The sequence below is a fragment of the Erythrolamprus reginae genome, chromosome 2 (assembly GCF_031021105.1).
Source record: "Erythrolamprus reginae isolate rEryReg1 chromosome 2, rEryReg1.hap1, whole genome shotgun sequence".
Classification (NCBI taxonomy): Eukaryota; Metazoa; Chordata; class Lepidosauria; order Squamata; family Dipsadidae; genus Erythrolamprus; species Erythrolamprus reginae.
This window is the reverse complement of record NC_091951.1, coordinates 129,913,702-129,936,552: the sequence shown is the minus strand read 5'-3', so window position 1 is coordinate 129,936,552 and position 22,851 is coordinate 129,913,702. Positions and strand designations below refer to the sequence as shown.

Genomic DNA, 22,851 nt, shown 5'->3' with positions numbered 1-22,851 from the left:
CCCCATAACAATTGGTGAGCCATTGTGTGACACAGAATGCTGGACTCGATGGGCTTTGGCCTGATTCAGCATGGCTCTTCTTATGTTCTTATGTTCTCTGCTTCATGAACTGGTGAAAGCTTCCAGGTGAAACTCAAGGTTCTGTTTACAATTTATGAAGCCCTTTATGATGTAGGGCCAGACTGTTTGAGGGACTACCTTATTAGTTTCTGCCTATCCTGTATGACTGGGCAGAGGGGGCAATTTCATTCCTATTAATTAATGTCAGATAGAAGGCTGCCTCTATTGATATGAATCATTTCTTAGCATGTTGTATAAGCCCAATATAACAACCATTGTGACTATAGGGGAAATGCCATTCCTCATCCTAACCATATTTAATGACCTTTTCTGGCCTTCTCCTTCCACATATGTGGGAGGGATAATTTGATGCACCATTATGATTAGTGCTGGAATTGTGCAGTTGCCATGGTATCTGGAGTATGTGCTGCAGGGTCTTACTTTTTGAAGTTCTTTTTGTATTTACTCTGTATCATACTCTGCAGTCATAGATGATCTTAGGCAATGTAAAACCTGTTTTAAAGCATGTTCAGTCCCCGATTTTTGTTCCAGTGAAGCTCCACATTGTAAATGTCCAGTCTGAAGATTAAAAAAAAACCCAAATAAATATAAAGTACAGTGTTCCCTCAATTTCCGCAGGGGATGCGTTCCAAGAATGCCCGCAAAAGTTGAATTTCCGCGAAGTAGAGATGCGGAAGTAAATGCACTATTTTTGGCTATGAACAGTATCACAAGCCTTCCCTTAACACTTTAAACCCCTAAATTGCAATTTCTCATTCCCTTAGCAACCATTTACTCACCATATTTATTTATTAAAGTTTATTTTAAAAAATATTTATTAAAGGTGGATGAAAGTTTGGCGATGACATATCACGTCATCGGGCGGGGAAAAATGTGGTATGGGGGGGGAAAACCATGAAGTATTTTTTAATTAATATTTTTGAAAAACCGTGGTATAGACTTTTCGTGAAGTTTGAACCCGCGAAAATTGAGGAAACACTGTATATAGTTATCTCTTATGTATGAATTCACAAAGGCTTTCCCATCTCTGGCAACTCATATAACAGCTGCTCTTTTTCTGGGAATGGTCAGTTGGTGGTATGTTCAGTTGGTGGTATAATTATTTTCTTTGGGAAAAGAAGTACTGTATTATCTATTCCTTAAATGTCCATTATTTCTCTACAGTAGTCAAGACAGAAGTGGGTTGCTCCCTGTTCGGACCGGTTCTTTAGAACCGGTAACGGGAATTTGCTGTGCTTTCCAAACCAGGAGTGATCACCGGTTGACCACACCCCTTAAGTGTCTTTAATGGCAGCACTTATAGTAATGCCATCTTGTTTTTGGCTTCTGTGCCTGCACAGAAGCTTGGTTTTTGACACTGCACATGCATGCATGCAAAGCGCCCACACAATGTGCATGCGCCCACGTGGCATTGGTGGAAGTGAACTGGTGGCAAGGTAAGTTAGAACCCACTCCTAGGACAAGGGCTCTGCCATTAGAACATCACTGAATGCTTGTCACTGAAACCTCATTTGGATTAAATCATGATTATAACCTGGGTTATCTGATTGGCTTGTATAGACAAAAATGGATCTGTTCATTTAAGCTCAAAGTCCAAGTTCACAGCAAGTTTTTATTTTTAAAATGTATTTAAAAATGTGTCCTTGTTTGCCACCGAGATTTTCCAGTTGTAATTCTCTGTGCTGCAACTAAACTAGTCTTTCCTCATAGCTTCTATGGATAGGTTGTGCATTGTGTGGGGATGTCCAGAATAATCTGCTGAAAGCCCAGATGATGGCAAAAAAAGCAACACAAAGAGGAAGATAATCGGGAGAAGCCAGCTCCTATCGCCAGCTTATATGGTCCTACAAGGTCTGCTACGAGATCCATTCTTCCTTGACTAAGGCATTGGGGATATCTGGCCTCAAAGCAGCAAAACAGTCGGCACATGGCAAAAAAGTCTGATTTTTAAAATTTTTGCCACACACAGTACAGAGAGGAACAGAGCAGCAGCACAAAAACAGGCAGCTAATTTCTCATTTGATTGGATTAATGTCATTATTGTTGGATAAGCTCATTGATCATTTGTTGCAGATAAGAAAGCCTGTGTGTGTTTTGCAGAATACACTATAAATGTATTAATCTTAGCAGCTTCAGTCAATGTAACCAAGAGGAAGAAATACAATATTACGAAAATGTACTTCAGCAATGTTTGGAGAACACCATTTGGCATATACTGTAGGAGTCAAAATATGGTCCAAAATCTTGCCTTGTCTTTCAAGATACTATTTCTATGTTCTTTATCATTTTAGAATTATGTGATGTCTACGTCCAATTTTTTGGTTATAGGTTACAAACGTAGATTGTTACCCATTAGAATCTGATACATGTTTTCTCAGAAGTAAATCCCACTGTTTTTTAGGAAAGCACGTAGTTTATATTTTAAAATGGTATTCTGGCATCCTATAAATACTATATTGACATATATCAAACCATTTTGACTTGCCAGCTTTAATCTTCTTGTTAAATGATTATCAACTTTTTTGGGGGGGGGGGGAGTTTGAAACAAGTTGGACACTTGGTGCCAATTTGGCTGTGCATTGAGTTTAAGTATAGCTAGATGGCAGCACCTAACTTATTCAGCTGATCTCCAGAAGTTTAGGAGGGTTGGATAAAGTTTAAACACTTTGATGGAAAACCACCAGGTTTAGTCAAGGAAATTGAAAAACCTCTTGGAGGAAGATGATGGAAAGCCATCTTTACATTATTGTAAACGAAGATGACATGGATCTTTCCATGAAGTCACCATCAGCTACTGGGTTTTGTAGTTTTTATTCATTTATACAAGTCATAGTGCTTTCTGGTATCAAGTGATCCAGAGACTGCCCTCAATATGATTGAAATAAGAGTTCCACGTGGCTTAGAGATACACTCTCCCCATTTACCGGTGTTTTTCTTTTCTCCTTTTCTTCCAATTTTTTCCCTAAGATAGATATTTGAAGTTTTCTTATCTACATATTCTTCCTTACATAGGAAGTTTGCCTATTTGCCGATGACTCCAAAGTGTGCAATAGGGTTGATATTCCTGGAGAGGTCTGTAATATGGTAAATGATTTAGCTTTACTAGATAAATGGTCAAAGCAATGGAAACTGCAGTTTAATGTTTCCAAATGTAAAATAATGCACTTGGGGAAAAGGAATCCTCAATCTGAGTATTGCATTGGCAGTTCTGTGTTAGCAAAAACTTCAGAAGAGAAGGATTTAGGGGTAGTGATTTCTGACAGTCTCAAAATGGGTGAGCAGTGTGGTCGAGCAGTAGGAAAAGCAAGTAGGATGCTTGGCTGCATAGCTAGAGGTATAACAAGCAGGAAGAGGGAGATTGTGATCCCCTTATATAGAGCACTGGTGAGACCACATTTGGAATACTGTGTTCAGTTCTGGAGACCTCACCCACAAAAAGATATTGACAAAATTGAACGGGTCCAAAGATGGGCTACAAGAATGGTGGAAGGTCTTAAGCATAAAACATATCAGGAAAGACTTAATGAACTCAATCTGTATAGTCTGGAGGACAGAAGGAAAAGGGGGGACATGATCGAAACATTTAAATATGTTAAAGGGTTAAATAAGGTTCAGGAGGGAAGTGTTTTTAATAGGAAAGTGAACACAAGAACAAGGGGACACAATCTGAAGTTAGTTGGGGGAAAGATCAAAAGCAACATGAGAAAGTATTATTTTACTGAAAGAGTAGTAGATCCTTGGAACAAACTTCCAGCAGACGTGGTTGGTAAATCCACAGTAACTGAATTTAAACATGCCTGGGATAAACATATATCCATTGAAAGCTAAAATACAGGAAATAGTATAAGGGCAGACTAGATGGACCATGAGGTCTTTTTCTGCCGTCAGTCTTCTATGTTTCTATGAGAAAGAGCTAAGGAACTGCTATTTTGGTGCAATGGGAGGGGGCCACAAACCCTCTTATTTGTGGGAGGGAAAGCTTTCCTGTAACTTATTCATTCTACTGATTTTGAATTCTCAACCCTTTGCTCTATCAGTTTGGCACATGATTGCTTTCACCTAATACAAATCATTGGCAATATTTTCTAAATAACTATTATTGAAATATAATTATTTATTTTGATAATGATAATGATGATAATGATAATAATGATGATAATACTAACAACAATAACAACAAAACAACAACTACTACTACTACAACAACAACAACAATAATAATATCACACAGCCCTAGACTCTTGGGCACTGTTCCCCGAAAGCTGCGCGCGCTTACACGCGGCATCCCAAAATACCCCCCATGCACCCTTTTCCAAGGGCGCGCAAGGAGCTGGCCCGTGGGTGTGCCTCCGGCCCCCTCACACCCCCGGCCTCTCGCCGCTGCCCCCCACCCACCCAATCCGCCCCCCCCTCCGGCTTTCTCTATCTCCCGCCTTGTGGCGCGACTTCTCCCACAGCGGTGGTGGTGGCGGCGGCTTCTCCTCTTCCTCATCCACGCTCCCAGCCAGGAGGCTGCGAGAGGGTTTTCTCCACGCGCTTCAGTAATGCCCACCCTGCCCTTCTCGCAGCCCCTTCGCTGGAAGCGCTTTCATCCCAAGCTTTCAGCAAGGGGGCTCCAGTAGAGGCAGGGCAGGCGTTCCCGAAGCACTCGGAGACAGCGCTCTCACAGCCCCCTTGCTGAGAGAGAGAGAGCAACAGACAGAGCAAGAAGGAAAGAGAGAGGGAGAGAGAATGTAAGTGAGAGAGACGGAGAGAACGTAAGTGAGAGAGAGAGAGATAGCAAGAGAGAACAAGAGAGAGAAAGAAAGCAAGAGAGATAGAAAGAGTGAGAGAGAAAGAAAGCAATAGAGAGAGAAAGAAAACAAGAAAGAGTGAGTGAGTGAAAGAGAGAGAGAGCAACAGACAGAGCGAGATAGAAAGAGAGGGAGAGAGAAAGTGAGAAAAAGAGAGAGAGAGCAAGAGGGGGAGAGAGAAAGAGAGAAATGACTCTTGATTTAAAGTATATGGTAAAAAGCACCCAAATAACAGATAAAAAACCCAGCCGTGTGTGTGTGTGTGTTTGTGTGAACTCTTGAACCATTTCCAATAGCCCTCACCTGTTATTGGAAATGGTTCAAGAGTTCACATACATACACATACACAAGGGGAGAGGAGACAGAGATGGAAAAAGATGAAAAGATGGTAATAATAGTAATAGATTTTGCTTTTGTTTTATTATTAATTTCTTTTAATAAAAAAGAAGGGATTTTTTTCTCTTTCTTTCTTTCTTTCTTTCTTTCTTTCTGTCTGTCTGTCTGTCTGTCTGTCTGTCTTTCTACATATATACATACATACATACTTCTATGTTGCCCAGTCCCAAAGGGACTGCCGCTCAGACACTATACTTTTCTGCCCACACGGAAAAAATATTAGAGGGAACATTGCTCTTGGGAAGTGTTCAACTTGTGATATTGTGATACAAAATCCAGCATATCAATCTTGTTTGCTGTGTATTACTGTTTTTTGTGAAAATTATTATTTTATATTACTACTACTACTACTACTACTACTACTACTACTACTACTACTACTACTACTACTGTTATTGTTGTTGTTGTTGTTATTGTTATTATTATGTAAATATTGTTCTTCAGGAAAGGGAGCCCCCCACCCACCTCCGCATTGCATCTTCTATCTCCAGATTTTATCTCCAGCCGCTTCTCTCTCACGGCTTAACGATCCCAAGCCTCGCAGTCTTGACAATCAATTACCTGCACCTGAACCTGGACTCCACCGAAAAAGCCTTTGACCAATTTGCTGACGAGAGTCGATCGCACGTGGGAATCCACCCACCCACCGCCCGCTATCAGGTTCGCTTCTCTTTAGCCTTACCCCCCTCTCCGCCTCAAACGGAAGGAGGCGCTCGTCTCCGACACAGTGTTGTTTGTGGTAAATAGCCGCCGCTAGATTTTTTTTTTTTTTTTAAGGGAGAAAAAAAGTTGAGGCGGCTCTACTATTACCTGTATTACAGTAGCACCGGCACAGGGGAGGAGTGAAGGAAGCAACCTAGGAGACAGCGGCGAGGGGAGGAGAAGAGGAGGAGGAGCCAGAGCCGCGGGCGGAGCGGCGGTGCAAGACACTCTGGCGAGGAGCGCTCGGCACCGGAGCCTTGGCTAGTTGGCGGCCCTACTTTCCCCTGGAAGCAAAAGCCCGGGAAAAAGAAGTGGGCTCGACCTCTCTAGGGACCAGGCCAAGCTGCAGCAAAGCCCCGCCCCTTTTCGGGGGGGCGCCTCCCGTGAAGTGAGAAGGGCGGGAGAGGGGAAGGAGAAAAAAAGCCGACGCCGGTTCGCTTATCGAAGGAGGAGGAGGGACGGGCGGCCAGCGGCCAGTCCGGCTGTCGCGTGTTGCTTGCAACCTTGGGGAAAGCTCTTCTCTCCCCCCACCCGCGCCGCTCTTTTCTCCTCGTTCCCCGCGCCGGCTAAGGATGCGAGGCTCCCTCCCGGCCGGCTCCTTCGCTCCCGTTTCCCTGCTCGCCGCGACCCCTCGTCCCAGCCCGCCGTGCCAGCCGCTGGGCTGGGCGGGGGGTTGCTGAACTCTCTCTTTTGCATGGGGTGGACGCCGCCTCCGGCCTCGGTCCGTCTCTCTCCGCTGCTTGCGCCTGCCGCCGGGAAAGATGCCCCGGCAGGAGCTGCCTTTGCCCGAAGGCTGGGAGGAAGCTCGCGACTACGACGGCAAAGTCTATTACATCGACCACGCGACCAAAACCACCAGCTGGGTCGACCCGCGGGACAGGTGAGGAAGGAGGACGGCGCCCGGAGGAGGCCGAGCCAGGCGGGCCCGGGGTGGAGCCTGCCGCTCTAAAGGGCGACAGGTGCCTGGAGCGGGCGGTGCGCTGGCGGGGATAAGAGGGAGGGGGAGAACTTGGCCGCGGAAAGTATGCGTCCATTTGGGAACGCGTGTGTGTGTATTTGTCCTTTGGTCGTTAGGTCGCTCCATTGTTCCTTGGCAGTTCAGGGCGGTTTGAGAGCGATCTCTGAAGATTGGGGCCGGTATGAGTATAGGTAGCTGTAGACTTACGACCACAATGGAGCCCAAAATTTTGATTGTTAAATGAGACATTTCTTAAGTGAGTTTTGCCCCACTTTAGGACTTTTCCGGCCACAGTTGTTAAGTGAATCATTGCCCTTGATGTTAGTAAACTGGTTGTTAAGTGAATCTCCCCCCAAAAAAAGTTTGCAAGAGGGTAATCACATGACCTTGGAATACAATGGTCATAAGTATGAACCACCTGCCAAGCGTCTGAATTTTGATTGCAGGACCATAGGGATGCTGTAACAGATGTAAGTTTGAAAACGGTCACAAGTTACTTTTTTTCAGTGCTGTTCGAAGTTGGAACGGTCACTAAGTGAACTGTTGTAAGCCAAAGATTACCTGCCTCTGGGATGGCTCCGCGCAAGAAGCTGTTTTGATTAGGAACATACCTAGCAGTATTGGTAAAAGAAAGTACCTTCTGAGTTTATGCAGATGCTTCATTCTTGGCTTTAGTAATACATCAACTGGACAAGGGAGGGTCTGGAGAACATGGACATTACTCAAATAAGCCAAAAGCCAGACTGTTTAATAATTTGGAAACTTCCAGATACTCCATCCTATTCAAGTGTATTTAGGACAAGGAACAGATCTTTCATTTGTGGTCTTGTTGGTGTGTATTTTAATTGTTGTGTATTCTGCATATGATCCATCACTGTCATTCCAAACCCAAGTTGGAGGGAGGGGGCTTTTTATGTTTAAATGTCCTCTGCACTTCAGGCTTTCCTCACCCCTTTTCTTACTTTTTTCAATTCCAAAAGTAGGGTAGAGTCAGACTGTTCATTCCATTCCCTTTAGCAGAGTTTCATGTCTAAACAGAGATCTGAGCTATACATTGCCAATATCTCTGTGCGGTTTCTTCCTGAAACCACACAGAGATATCTTAAATATGCTGACCCACATGGTTGATACATTTAAATGGCATTGGTGGAATGCTTACACAGACAAAGGGCATCATGTCAAAGTTCAGGTGGAAAGCCTGTGTAATTTGAACATGGAAGCTGCCATCAGCTAGCCACACAGCTTCTTTTGTTACTTTTTTAAATGATTCATTACGTTTTTGATCTGGTGGGAAATACCTAAGGTGGTGGTGGGGAGTGTTTCAGTATAAAAGTTCAATATAAAACCAGTATTCTAATCCCACTTTATAGTACACTATTTGCTCAGGGCCCAGGGAGATCTGTGAATGAATTCCACTGTCAACTTCCTTGCATGCGTCTTTTTCCTTGTTATGATTACATCACATGCTTAGAATTCAGCAAAGGTATGAAATTCAAGTGATCCATTATGTAATCTATCTTATTTCCTGGAGCCCTACTTCGGTGATATATTGGTAGCTGTTCAGGCAGTATCCTTAAAATCATTGAATCCTTTCTTCATTTCATAAGGTGAATCCTAAAATTTGAATTGGCTCCCAGATACTTATGCAAATCAAAGGCTAACTGGAATGGTGCTAGTCAGGACTAGCTTCCTCCTCCATTTTTCAGACTTGTCAGAACACAGAATTGCACCTGCTGAACTAAAGGTGTGTCTTAGAAAACTGGTGGTGGAATTAAACAGGTGCATAAAACTTGTTTGACTCCCCAGTTATACTTGAGGCAACTCAGTATATTTTTTGAAAAAGCTGTTTTTTAAAAATAGCTACATTTGTACATCTTAAATAAATATATTTGGTATTTACTATAACTGAAACAACTACAATAGGTTATTCTTCTTTAGACACTGCTATTAAAAGCAGAGCAGCATTATATCTGTAGAAGTATTGCACTACCTTGAATTTTACTGCTTACTATGCAGATTAAAAGATGTAAGTTTTCCTTATACCATTACTTTTTTTCTGTGCTTCTTGCTAGGGTGAGTGGGGTAAGCATTTGCCCTTCTTGTCTTATTAATGATATACTTTCAATGTGGGTAAAATTGTTGCTCCATGCATCCCTGAGTATTCCCTAGATTCTTTGCTGTCTTCTTAAAAAGTTACCAACTGTATTTTTAATCATTATACATTTTTCATTAAACTAAAGCCTTGGTGTGGGATATATTTTATTAAAATATTTTATTCAAAATAATAAGATGCTTTTGTGTTAGATTATATTTAACACAAAAGCATCTTTAGCTAAAATATTGGCATTTGATCCAGGGCAATTATAACAGAAAAGTTGATCTTCAAAAATAGAAGAATGTGTATATTGAGTGAATATTGATACTCAAGTGTAGATTGAGTATTTTTGCAACATTTGTTGCTTCCTTCCCCACAAAATATATGATAAAATAGAATGAATTTTATTCTTTCTCTGATATTACTTACCACATCTTGGATTTTGTATAAATGGGGAGACAGGTTTAATAATTATTTTTTCACACCTTACATAAAGGTTAAGTGAAAGATAATGGACAAACCTCTAGATTTCAGGCTTCTTTGCAACAATATGGAAATTCAAGGTGTGAGATGGTGGCTCAGGGATAATATTAATTGCTAATGTTTTCTTTGCCGTTTACTGATATAACCTGTTTATTTTTTAAAAAACAGGGTTCTTTAGAACAGCCTCCCCTATGTTCTTGTGTTAACCAGATGAAAGTTATTAGCAATGAAAAAGTATGTACTAGTAAAACTACTTCCTGTTCAAACTTCTGTTAAGTTAAAAGCAAGGCACCCAAGCTATAGCATAATACTGATATGACTACACTTAAATAATAATGTTTTTTTTTTAAAGTATTGAACTCTAAACTTCCAGTTCAATAATACTCTCTCTGTAATGTATTGTGTTACATTACATGTGTTCAACTCTGCACATTCCTGGTCTAGGCAGAAATCTTGAGGTTACTTAAAGTTTGTGGCATCTCTGATTTTGATATTATTATTACTATGTTCTGTGGTATCTTTCATGATGATATTTTTTTGGAAATTTTTTCAATAATGAATAAAAATTTGAATATATCCTTGGATTGCAGAACATATTTCAACCATACCCAGAGATTGACAATTGATAACTCCTAGATGATAAGATCAGAATTTAGGTAATTTAGTAGCTCCATGTTTCTGACTTGCAGTATTATAGGTATGAAAGCAAAAAGTTATGAGAGAGGAGGGATGTCCCTTTGTGTGTGTTTCACAGATGAAGTATTAGAAATGTAGGTTACAGTAATTCCAGAAAATATCTGGGGTACGTTTTGTGAGAAATAAGAGTATTCAAAGGGCATATTAAAGTCTAAAAATCTGTTAAATCAACTTTTTTTTTTAAAAAAAAAAAAAACCACTATCATAATCTAATGGAAAAGGTGGGTTTGAGAAAACATGGTTGACCAAAGTCATTCAGTGAGTTCATTGAAGGGTTTAACTCGAGTCCTAAGCACTACATTTCTGTGCTTACACATTGCATTGAATTGCACAAGTATAATAGAGCCAAATTGTTATCTGATATATTGAGTGTGCTATATATTTAACACAGAAAATTGTGTTGTGAGCAGAGAGCCATGCCTTTGCTAACATTTGTTTCCTTTACATACCTTTTGGGAAGAAGTCCAGATTACTAAAAATATGTGATTTCAGGGTTATGAAATCATCCCATATATGACATCACATATTATGATGACTTAATAATCCCCAAATGCTAAATGTGTGTAAAATACAAGTAAGTAAACTTTGCGTAAAAACAATAACTTGCTGCTTTCTTTTATGATTCTATTATATATGGACATAGTTTTTTAACATCAGATCAATGAACTATCTAGCTTGGAATATCCAGTTGGGAGATATTTCAGTATTTCATATTTCAGATAGTATTTTCCTGTTTAAGATTCATATGCTTATTCTAAAATGTGAAACACTTAAACTTTTTTGAGAAAGTTAAGCCATAGACTAGAAATACACAAACTGTGGCCCCACACCATAGCTACATTGCATTCCCAAGGCTGCTTCCATTGTCCAAGGATCATATTGTTTCCAACATCAGAATAATTCCATAACTGACATGTAAGAGCAAGTTTGTATGTACATAAAAGATCTAGCTTTCTTTAAGCACTGAACCTGGAAAAAGTATATTGTCTGTAGATGGAACAACGTACCATTTTCACAAAATTACAGGTATCAGGATTCTTTTTTTTTTTTGGCATTTATTCATTCATTCATTCATTCATTCATTCATTCATTTATTAGATTTGTATGCCGCCCTTCTCCGTAGACTCGGGGTGGCTCACAACATACAATAGAACAATTCACAACAAATCTAATAAATTTAAAAAACATTTTAAAAACCCCATTATTAAACCAGACATACACACAAACATACCATACATAAATTGTATAGGCCCGGGGGAGGGGGGAATGCCTCAATTCCCCCATGCCTGACGGCAGAGGTGAGTTTTCAGAAGTTTACGGAAGGCAAGGAGGGTGGGGGCAATTCTAATCTCCGGGGGGAGCTGGTTCCAGAGAGTCAGGGCCGCCACAGAGAAGGCTCTTCCCTGGGACCCACCAGATGACATTGTTTAGTCGACGGGACCCGGAGAAGGCCAACTCTGTGGGACCTAATCGGTCGCTGGGATTCGTGTGGCATTCTGGTCCGATCCCATGAAGGGCTTTATAGGCTTTATTAGCTATTGAAATGATTTTTTCTAGCTGTGTTGTACTTATCTGACTGTTTCAGTATATCTTCAAATATATGTGATAATTTCTGCTAGGCTTTTTGTGATCCTAACAACAGTATCCTTCAATGGGGAACAGGGAATCGAATTGTAACAATCAAAATCCAGGTTTTATTTAAAAAGTGAGAATTTTGTAGCGCATTCAGCCTCTCTTCTAACTTAATATTCTCCAGATGTTTTGGATTCCAGTTCCCATTATTTCTGACCAGTCTGGCTTGTACTTCAAAATATCTGGAGAGCATTAGGATGGAAAGTAGAGGCTATAGATCTTTGGTACACCTATCTTAAGTTTGAGGATGAAAAGTTAGAAGCAAGACACTGTCTTGTGGCTCTCTTTTTATGTTTACCATACAGGTTACAGGTTATTTTCTGGTACAGTAATCAGAGACTGCCCTGAGAAGCAAACTGTGGGAACTTTGTCTGCTTAGAGACTAGTTGGCAGTCAAAAATAGTAAGCACAAAGTGATGTTTCCAATTGATACACACAGGTGTGTTTAATAATAAACCAAGCCTGTGGCTGTAGTATCATCCAACTAGGCTCAATATATACATTATTTGTGACACATTGTTCTATCAGTAATAGAACCATTTATTTGGAAGCATTTTTAAAAGATTCCTGATTTTTTACAATAAAACATTGGTTTAGCAGATATTTTTAGAAGATTATTGTTTGGTATCAAATACAACAATCCCAGTATTCATATTATTTACCAATCAGATTCCTTTGAGATATCATGGATATATTTGTGAGAAAAAAAATAAGTCAAACCCTTACCTTGAAATTAGTAGATGAAGAACTAAAACTTGTAAGGATTTCTAAAACATGTCTAAAACATTTCCTTACATTATTGTACTTTTTAAAATGGTAACTTAAAAGATGGCCAAGGTTTTTTGGGGTGAAGGAAGGAGACAAGGATGGAAAATGCATCAAAATTTGCACTTATTAGCAAGGTTCCTGAAACTCCAAACACTCTACTAAACCTTTAGATCAGTTTGAGTAATGATCAAGAATAATTTTGAGGAGGAATTACTGTTAGGGAAATATGACTGGATTACTAAGTATCCAGTAAAAGTATGAAGTTTTATTCAATGTCACATTTTTAATAGTATTTAAAATTCATATTTTAAAAAAATGTGCCAGGCATACATGCAATATAAACTGAAACATGTTCTTCCTATATTTGTATTAAAAATTACTTTTTCACATTTCAAGATTGTCAAAAGTTTTGCATATGTTTCAGGCTGTGTCTTTTTTATGGACAAATATGTTTCCAACCATCTTATAGGCTTGAGTGCATGTGGGAGACTGTTTAGTGACTGAGGTGAACATTGTTTTGTTGGTGGTTAGCTATAATTTAATCTGGCCTTCACAGAAGGCTGGAGAAGTTGCCATCCTTGGTTAGTGCGCCTCTGAGGGAAAAGATTCACATGAGTGCAGTTGGCTGCCTTTGCTTCGTTACCAATCAAGAAAGGGCAACAGATTGGGAAGGTCTGCAGCTGCATAAGCTCCAATTCTGCCAAAAAGAATAATGAGAGTAGTCAAGAAAAGGAACAAAAGCTGAGGAGAGATGCCCTACATCTCTGAGATTTTTTCTTTACACTCTGGGTTTTCATTTGCAAATCAGCACTATTCTGTTTGTTGTTTGTGATTCTCACTAAATTTTTTCCCCATGGATCTCTTTCTTTCGAAATGTTCATTTTATTTAGCCAAATTCAATTGCATACCATGGAAGCATCATTTAACAGCTAGATTTTTATTTTAATTTTAGTTTTAAATGATGTACATATGGCTGCAGTTTGGTAACATAAAAATCACACCCAGTGTATAATTTCTTTTTATAAATTAAGTGGCTGGAACAGGCAAAAAAGTGCTTCAGTAAAAGTATGCTTTCTTTGAAATTGATTACAGGCCTTAATATATAAATGACATCATTATTCCTTAATATACATACATACATACATACATACATACATACATACATATATACGTGTGTGTCACATGTTTTTGCTGAATTTAAAAATTAAGGGAGACTAGGATAGATCTATTTCGGCCTTGTTCTGGCCTTATCAGCTAGCCATACCCTCACTTGGGACTTGAACTTAACATATATATACAGAAACCAAAGGGGAACTGAATTCTGAAACCATGAATATGAGTGTATGTGTGTTTGTGAGTGTTAATTATAACATGTAATATTTATGGTTTCAGAATTCAGCTCCCCTTTGGTTTCAGTTTGCTAATTATTATTTGATTCTACAAGAACGAGGATTATTTCATTGCACAATACATAATGCAACAAGATATGTACCCAAAAAAGTGTAGATAGTTTTAGCTATCATAAGCTCCCACAGGTTGAGGGGGCTGGCAAGTGAGTAAATTGGATTTTCCACCATATGTTGACCAGTAGAATAATTGGTTTTTACAGGCTGTTTTATAATAGTTTTAAAAATAATTAACCCAAAGAATTGCAAAGCGCAGACTAAATAGACATAAAGATGAATTTAAAGGTAGAGCATATATTGAAATAATGCAATACTTCAAGCCATTTTATAATCCTTAGCTTTATTTTCAATCAAGTTGATATCAAACTCACTCTGCAAGTAGGCATCATGATCTGAAATCAGCAGAAAGCATGAGAAACCAGCTTAAAGAATGTGTGGCATAATGGGCTAAGGAGACATGATTTTTTGAAGAGGCAAATACATTAATATACTGTGTTTTTGTTGTTGCTAGTTGCAAAGTTGTGTCTGACCCATCTCAACCCTGTGAACAACATTCCTCCAGGTCTTCCCGTCCTCTTCATTAGGCTTTTCTCCAGTGAGTCCTTCCTTCTCAATAGGTGGCCAAAATATTTGAGTTTCATCTTCAGGATATGGCCTTCTAAAGAGCAGTCAGGGTTGATCTCCTCTTGGACTGACTGGTTTGATCGCCAGTCTTCTCCTGCACCATAGTTCAAAGACCTCAGTTCTTTGCGCTCACCCTTCCTTAAAGCCCAACTTTCACAGCCATACATTGCCACTGGGAAAACCATAGTCTTGGTTATATGCACATTTGTTGAAAGAGTTATGTCTCTGTGATGCAGTGATTTTTCAGGCTAGAAAAATAAAATCTGTCACTACCTCCATTTCTTCCCCATCTATTTATTGGATATGTTAGACATATCCAATAAAAATAATTATGGAAATAACATCTAGTGTTGTAATAACTGCATCCTCTTCTCCCAAACAGGCATCTTCAATAGTACTTAATAAAATCTTTGAATGATACACCTTATAATTTTGTATTCATTCTATCATGAGGTACAGCCAGGTAATACTTGTACAAAATGATACATAATCACCTATTCTTTTAAAACTTGATTTTGAATGATTGTTTTATCCTATATTTCCAAATCTTAGTGTTTTATAATGCGTTGTCTTCCTTATTTTTATTTCCTTTTATTTTCTATTTTTTATTGTTGATCTAGTTTATTTATGTACAGTATTTGTGTATGACACCACCCATAAAATTAATGTACAAATAACAGTAAAAGTTAACTTTAAAAAGACAACACATTTTAAAATGTCAACTGATATAAGGATATTTTTAAAAGAACAGGTAAAGCCATTCAGAGTCTTCTAAAACTGTGAGATGGGTGGCATATAAATTTAATAAATAAATAAAATAGGATGCAGGTATATTATCAGTGGGCAGGATTAAAGGAAAACTTTATCTTTATTAATAAGCATTAATCTGTTTTCACAAATGTCCTTTCCCAGTCTTATAGCCACCAATACATATTATTGGGACAGCAAAGAATCAGGCATCATATTCATGTATGTTTTCTTGTCCCTAATTTTTGATTAGGGCAATGATAGGAGCAAATAGTATTGAAATATAAGTGGAGTGGGTAACAGTTTGCATAGGCTTGTAAGATGGAAAATTTTCCCACTCTCCTGCTACAAAAAGTTGGCAGATGCAAAGCTGTCTTTGAACCGGTTTCCAAGTAACATGCTTACTTTGTCCAAAACTCTGCAAATTGGAGAAGGGAATGCTTCCTATAAACTGCCCATTCACCAAATTGTATGAATTATAATGCATCCCAGGCTTCTTGAGTTAGTTCATTTCACAGCAGTGAAACATGTTATTCCTTAAAGTTTAGTACAACAAACATTCCTCCGTTCAGGGTACATCATGCACATGTATTTCCTTTACGAAAGAATGTAAACCTGTCTGTCCACATTTTATTATTGTATTATAGTTCTCACTGACCCAACCAATACATTGCTGGAATTCAATATGGTTATTGTTTGAAAATCCAAAGTATTTCTTGGGACTTTTATCAGAGTGAGAATGATTTTAATATGTGTATTCCTTCAGTGGTTTGTTTCTCAACCTATGCATATTTGTTCCTTTTTTATTGTGGAGATATACTATGTCAATTGTTGCAGCAAAAATGTAAACTTTAGAAATTATAAATTTGGGAGGAATTAAATGACTTGCAAGTATTTTATGAAAAAACATCAATTTTGAGATTTATTTATTTATTGATTTATTTATTTATTTATCTATTTATTAGATTTGTATGCCGCCCCTCTCCGTAGACTCGGGGCGGCTCACAACAATAATAAACAATATATAACAAATCTAATAATTTAAAAGAAACACTAAAAAGCCCCATTATTAAAAGCAAACATACACACAAGCATACCATACATAGCTGTATAGGCCTGGGGAGATGTTTCAATTCCCCCATGCCTGACGGCAAAGGTGGGTTTTAAGGAGTTTACGAAAGGCGAGGAGGGTGGGGGCAGTTCTAATCTCTGGGGGGAGCTGGTTCCAGATATAATAGTTTTTTAAACTCTTCAGCCTTTTGATGAAGTCATACTGAGGTGATCAAAATCATTTTGTTGTTGTTGTTTTTTCATTGTGATAACATACATTAGTGTAAGTCCATGTGTTTATGTTCTGTTTCATAAAGCCAGTTGTTATTTATAAAGTATGATGACACAGAAAAATGTCCATTCAAGTATCTGATTTTATTGCATTGAACTCTAAAGCTATCAAATGTTTTGGATCACTACAGATCTTAAAGTACATGTTTTTGTCCTTCCCCCCCAGACATCAGTGCCCAGCTGATATTATTGTTGTAAGACAGTGTTGGCGAACCTATGACACAGGTGCCACAGGTGGCACACGGAGCCATATCTGCTGGCACACAAGCTGTTACCCTAGCTCAGTTCCAATGTGCATGTCTGTACTGGCCAGCTGACTTTTGGTTCACCCGGAGGCTCTGGGAGGAAATTTTCAGCTTTCAAAGAGTTTCCAGGGGATGGGGAAGGGCATTTTTGCCGTTCCCAGGTTCCAGAGAAACTTCTGGAGCCTGGGGAGGGCAAAAAATGGTCCTACCGTGCCCACCAGAGGTTGGGAAATGGGCTGATTCAGGCCTCCACACCCTCGGGGGGGGGGGCAGGGGAGGCCATTTTTGCCATCCCGAACTATTGAATTATGGGGGTAGACACTCACACATGTGCGATATCACATGCACACACACTTTTGGCCCCTGATAGAAAAAAGGTTCGCCGTCACTATTTTAAGATGCTGCTATCTAAGCATAGCTTTAAAGATGTACCACTGTAAAGACTTGATGCTTACCTAAACATCTTAATAATTCTTTAAGTGTATTCTAACTTAATTTTGGAGTTCTACAATTTTTAAACATTGAACATCATGCTAATTATCTGGAAGTCACTTTAAAGAGTGTAACAAACTGTTTTTCATTGTTTGGTGAAATTATGTGCAGGAAATCTTTACTTACCAACTGCAATTGGCATTGGCAACTTGGTAGCTCAGTGGTACAGTCATAAAGTGAAAAACTCATGTAACAGTGCCCATCTTACGATAGCAGTTTTGCGATTGCTAAGTGAATCACCATGGGTCATTAACTAGGATGTCATATTACTGACTTGTCACTTCCTGCCAGTTTTCCATTGACTGTTTGTCAGAAGCTCGCTGCAAAGTTTGCTAATGACAATCACATGACTGCAGGACTCTGTGAACATTATAAATGTGCACCAGTTGCAAAGATCTTGAATCATGGTCACATAACTGTGGGGACATTACAACTTCAATAATTGTTTACATTTTGCTCTTAAAGAGTCATTGAATAAGCAGTCTGTTAGTGAAGATTACTTGTATATCAGGATAGATTGTTTAGGTTAAAAATTATGTTGTAATTGGTAAATTAGCTAACATTTATAGAATATGTTTGGTGGCTTAATGATCAAGAAATGTCCCCTCCCCAGAAAACCCTAAAAAGATTAAACTTTGAAGTTGCAGTGATTATAAACTCAGTGTTCTCTGGGCCTCTGAAGCAGTTCCTCAGAAAGTGTTATATAGTCAGAAAATAAAACAACCCTTAGGGGTAAAATGTTCTTCATATGCAACATCAAAATAAAATATTAGAATCTGTGTCATATTTTTGTAAGCCATAGATCTTGTGTAATATAAATATCACTCATTGCAAAGAAAAGGAAAGGCAGATTGGTCTTACATACACAGATAGCTAGGAAAATCATTCCTTCCTTCCTTCCTTCCTTCCTTCCTTCCTTCCTTCCTTCCTTCCTTCCTAGTGATTTTTTTAAAAAGATATCCAACATTAGAAACAATCTTGGATTTGAATAGAAGTACCAATTAATGGTAGCTATCATCAGCCAAATAAAACATTTTTGCATTTAACACCCACATAAGGCCTTAAGGCAGAATAATGCTGGAAAAACTGGCTTCACAATATTTTGTTCCCAGGTGCAAAGTTGATTCTCACCTGATGCTATTTAAGTTTTAATATTTTTATTGTAAAAAAAGGAGGGGGCATATCATTTTTAGAAGAAGGACTTGGTTTAATATGGAATAAATATTAAAAGTTTGAAAGTGGCTACTATTTCCTGGTTCTGCAAATTGGAAAGAGATTCTAAAGCTATTTTCTATTGTACAATATCATTTATTTAGCTATTACAATTTAATTATGAGTCCTTTTTCCAAAGTACATTCTAACATTTCCCAATAATTGAAATTGAAAAGAGCAGTACCTGTCATAGATGGGTTCTACTTACCTTCCCCACCAGTTTGCATCGCAACGGAAGTGCATATTTTGTGCATGCGCATTTCACTGGTACATGCACGTGCGTCATTTGCCAGATATGACCCTCTGCACATGCAAAGTATTAAAACAAGATTGTGGCATCTATGATGCCACCAAGTGAACCGGCTTGGGGGTGTGGCAGGCCTGGATCTCTGCTGGTCAAGTTACTATCTGTTTTATAGAACTGGTCCGAACCAGGAGGAGACCACCTCTGGGACTTGTATGAACCATCTACAAAAGTTTATAATATTCTCAGAGACACAGCTGCTTCCCCCACCTCATCTAAGGATAAGAGCAGGGGTGGCACAGCAGGCAGAGTGCTATATTGCAGGCCACTGAAGCTGACTGTAGATCTGAAGGTCAGCGGTTCAAATCTCATCATCGGCTCATGGTTGACTCAGCCTTCCATCCTTCCAAAGTGGGTAAAATGAGGACCTGGATTGTGGGGGCAATATGCTGGCTCTGTTAAAAGTGCTATTGCTAACATGTTGTAAGCTGCCCTGATTCTAAGGAGAAGGGCGGCATAAAAATCGAGTGAGTAAGTAAGTAAGTAAGTAAGTAAGTAAGTAAGTAAGTAAGTAAGTAAGTAAATAATAGGGAACTGATTGACAGGAAGAAGTTAGCATGCAGATTAATTTCTATATAGACTGGTCTATGTTTAGAACAAGAAAATCCAGTTGACCACAGCACTTTTTTCTTTGGCTGTTCAATGCTAACTAATAAAAAGTATGACCTACAGAGGTCTCCTACATCTGACTTGGATAAAATAAAACACTAGAGGTTTAGCAGCATATTAATGACAGAACGTTCTGAAATGCTGGACTCTTTCTTCTAGTAGATGTAAATAGGTATTCAAAAAATACTTGCAGCAAGAGTAAAGTCACCCACTGCTACTTCCTGAGATGCATCCAAATAATACTTCTATTTCTATTCAACCAGAAATATAATTAGCAACAATAATCACTGCTGAGACATACAGAAGCAATAATGCATCAATTGGAGACAACAATACCAGTCAGAACTTCAGTTACATTGGATCAACGTAGTTATGCTCAGCAGGATTTGATAAAGTTTTTCAACAATTCTTTGTATTGTATTAAGTGATACATTATTTTTTTATAATAATTTTATTAAAAATTACAATTATAATAAAATTAATACAGAATAAGAAGCAGATGCAAAAAAGAAAAATAGAAAGAAAAAGAAAAAATTAATAAGACTATAGTAATATATGTGTGTGTGTGTGTGTGTGTGTGTGTATAAACATGACTTCCAACAGGTATAAATAATTCTAGTAATTTATCACTCCTCCTAAAATACAATAAATTATCTTCTTCCCAAAATCCAAATCTATAAACAAATCTAAACCCCTTGTCATTTCATTCCTGATGTCAGCAAAAAACTATTAAGAGTTACCAAGATGGCACATCTATTTTAACCTTGATCAAATAAACCAACCTTATATTCCTTCTTTCAAACAGTCATGATCTGTGGTACTGTACTTTCAAACAGTAACGTAAAACCTGATTTCACGTTCTTGATTTGTTATTTGTATATACCTTTCAATTATTAAGGCATTAACCTGTTTATTTTGTATGTTCATTGTAATTGTAATTCATTCATTATAATTGTAATTAATTCCATCTAGAGTCCAATTTTTAAAGTTTTATTAGTTAAAAAAATTAAAAACAAAATCATTTTTCCATAGGGAGGGTTCTTATAATTAATTCCAAAATATTATTTCAAGTTTATCTGCAATCTTTTTATTATTATTATTTGTTGCATTTGTATGCCGCCCCTCTCCGCAGACTCGGGGCGGCATACAATCGTTGTCTGTTTATAAGTTTTAATCAGACTGCTGTTCCATATACATAAATTGTATTTATGGATTGAAGGAAACTCACCCAGTGTGATAAAAGCTATAAAGTTCCTAATAGCTGTTGTGGTTCAATAGCCAAACAGCAGTTTATAAGAAATTTCCATAAGTGATTAGAAAATGAAGTGTCATTTCACAGGGCCAAGTACAGTGTGAAGGAGATGTCTATTCCCTCATCTCCAGGTGCTCTAAATCCATGAGAGACAACTGCCTTGTAGTCTCCTCATGAGGAGCCTGAAGCATTTGGGTGATTTCAAGTATTTCCCTTGTCTGGAGAGAAATTATGAAGGACTGGCCTGGTCTACTTCATTCCACCACAATCATCAGTACATATTTTTTTCTTTTGCACAGCCCTGTTCAGTCTTCCATTTCTTCCCTGGAGCTTGTAAATGAAACATTCAGTATAGCTCTATAATTATTCATAACATATAAACCAGCAGTGATATGTGCACTAAGGTATTAAGAACATAAGACATATCTTGTCGAATTAAACCCTTTGTCTAGGCAGTGGTTCTCAACCTGGGGATCGGGAACCCTTTGGGGGGGGGGTCAAATGACCATTTCACAGGGGTCACCTAAGACCATGGTAAAAGACACATTTCCCATGGTGTTAGGAACTAAAGCTTCTATTCTGGCATGTTGGAACACATTTTTACAATCTGACCAATCAGGCATTTACAGTGGGGGTGTCCTTCTGACCTTCCTGCAAATCAGCTTAAAGCTCTGTTGGGAGAATTGGCACTAGACTTATGGTTGGGGGTCACCACAAATGAGGAACTATATCAAGAGGTCACAGCATTAGGAAGTTGAGAACCATGGGTCTAATCTAGGGGTGTCAAACTCACATAATGGCAGCAGCACATGATGTATCGGCACTTTTCGCCCCCTTTGCTAAAATGGGCATGCGCATATACTGGCCCACTGGCTGGAAGTTTGCGGAGCCCCTCTAGTCAAATGGCCTGTTCCCTCAGTAGCAAAACAATTCCACAAAGAAGCCAACTAGTCTCTCAGTAGGCGTTGTCGTGCTGCCATTCAATATCTAATAGTCACTGACCCCCATGATTTCCATGAAGTAATCCAACTATTTTTTTAAGGCAGCTAACAACCACATCTTGTAGTGGCAAATTAAAATAAAGAGATAAAGTTGTTTGCAATGAATCAAAGGGATCTTAAATAACTGATTAATAAAGATAATAAAGGAATGTTATGTGGAATAATTTATAACTTGTTTTATCAAAAGATAATAGTTAAAATTAATTAAACCTAACCAGAAAGCATAGGTTCCCCTAAATATGCTTAAATCTGTAGTATATTTGTATAAATTAATTGTAATGGGCTGCTAATATATTGCCTGCTACCTCATATAATTAACATATAACACATAATTAACATTAACATACATTACTGCTAACCAATCAAAAGGAATGTAATGATTTTCTAATAGAAGGCCATATTATAATATAAACCCATATATCTTCTCTGCCATCACAATCAAAATTTCCAAAAGACAATGTTGAATTTAGAGACTATGTTTTCTGATGCAAATTATCAAAGTTTTTCTTCATAGCTATATTGCCTCTTTGTTCATTCATGTCTGACTTTAGAGTAAAGTCTTAATGTTTTTTGCAATTCTCTATTTGGTATTCAAATTCATTCAGATATTAATAAAATGGTTAATTTTACATTAAAAATGTGTCAAGATTGATGGAATGGAAGCAAAATAAAGAACTTCTTATAGAGAAGCCCATCATCAGTGGGTGTTCCTGAACTCTGCTTAATAGAATAGACTAAACCATTGGTTGTGAGGTCAAAGTGACATTCTTCATGGTTAAATATTAGTTATTTATGACTACAAGTAACTGTATGGAATGCAAAAAATGTTTGACTTGCTATTTGGCAACAGGTATGCTATTGTTCTTTGACCCTTAAGTGCTAGAAAAATAACATTGTGTTCACTGTTGGTGATCCTACTGTTTATTCACTAGAATGTTAATTTTGTCTTCTGCATCTGTACCAATAACTTCTTTAATTTGGAACAGAACAGTGATAAACAGAGATGGGGGAATA

At 38.2% G+C, this 22,851-nt stretch overlaps 1 protein-coding gene across 1 annotated transcript in view; it reads left to right on the top strand.

Moving 5' to 3' along the window:
* Positions 1-6,098: 6,098 nt before the first annotated feature.
* The window catches only part of WWC1 (WW and C2 domain containing 1), a 76,369-nt gene continuing 59,616 nt past the window's right edge, over positions 6,099-22,851 (top strand). Inside the window, exon 1 of the mRNA XM_070739464.1 lies at positions 6,099-6,852. Coding sequence (XP_070595565.1) covers positions 6,734-6,852 — 119 coding nt within the window. The 5' untranslated portion in view covers positions 6,099-6,733. The remainder of the gene's footprint in view (positions 6,853-22,851) is intronic.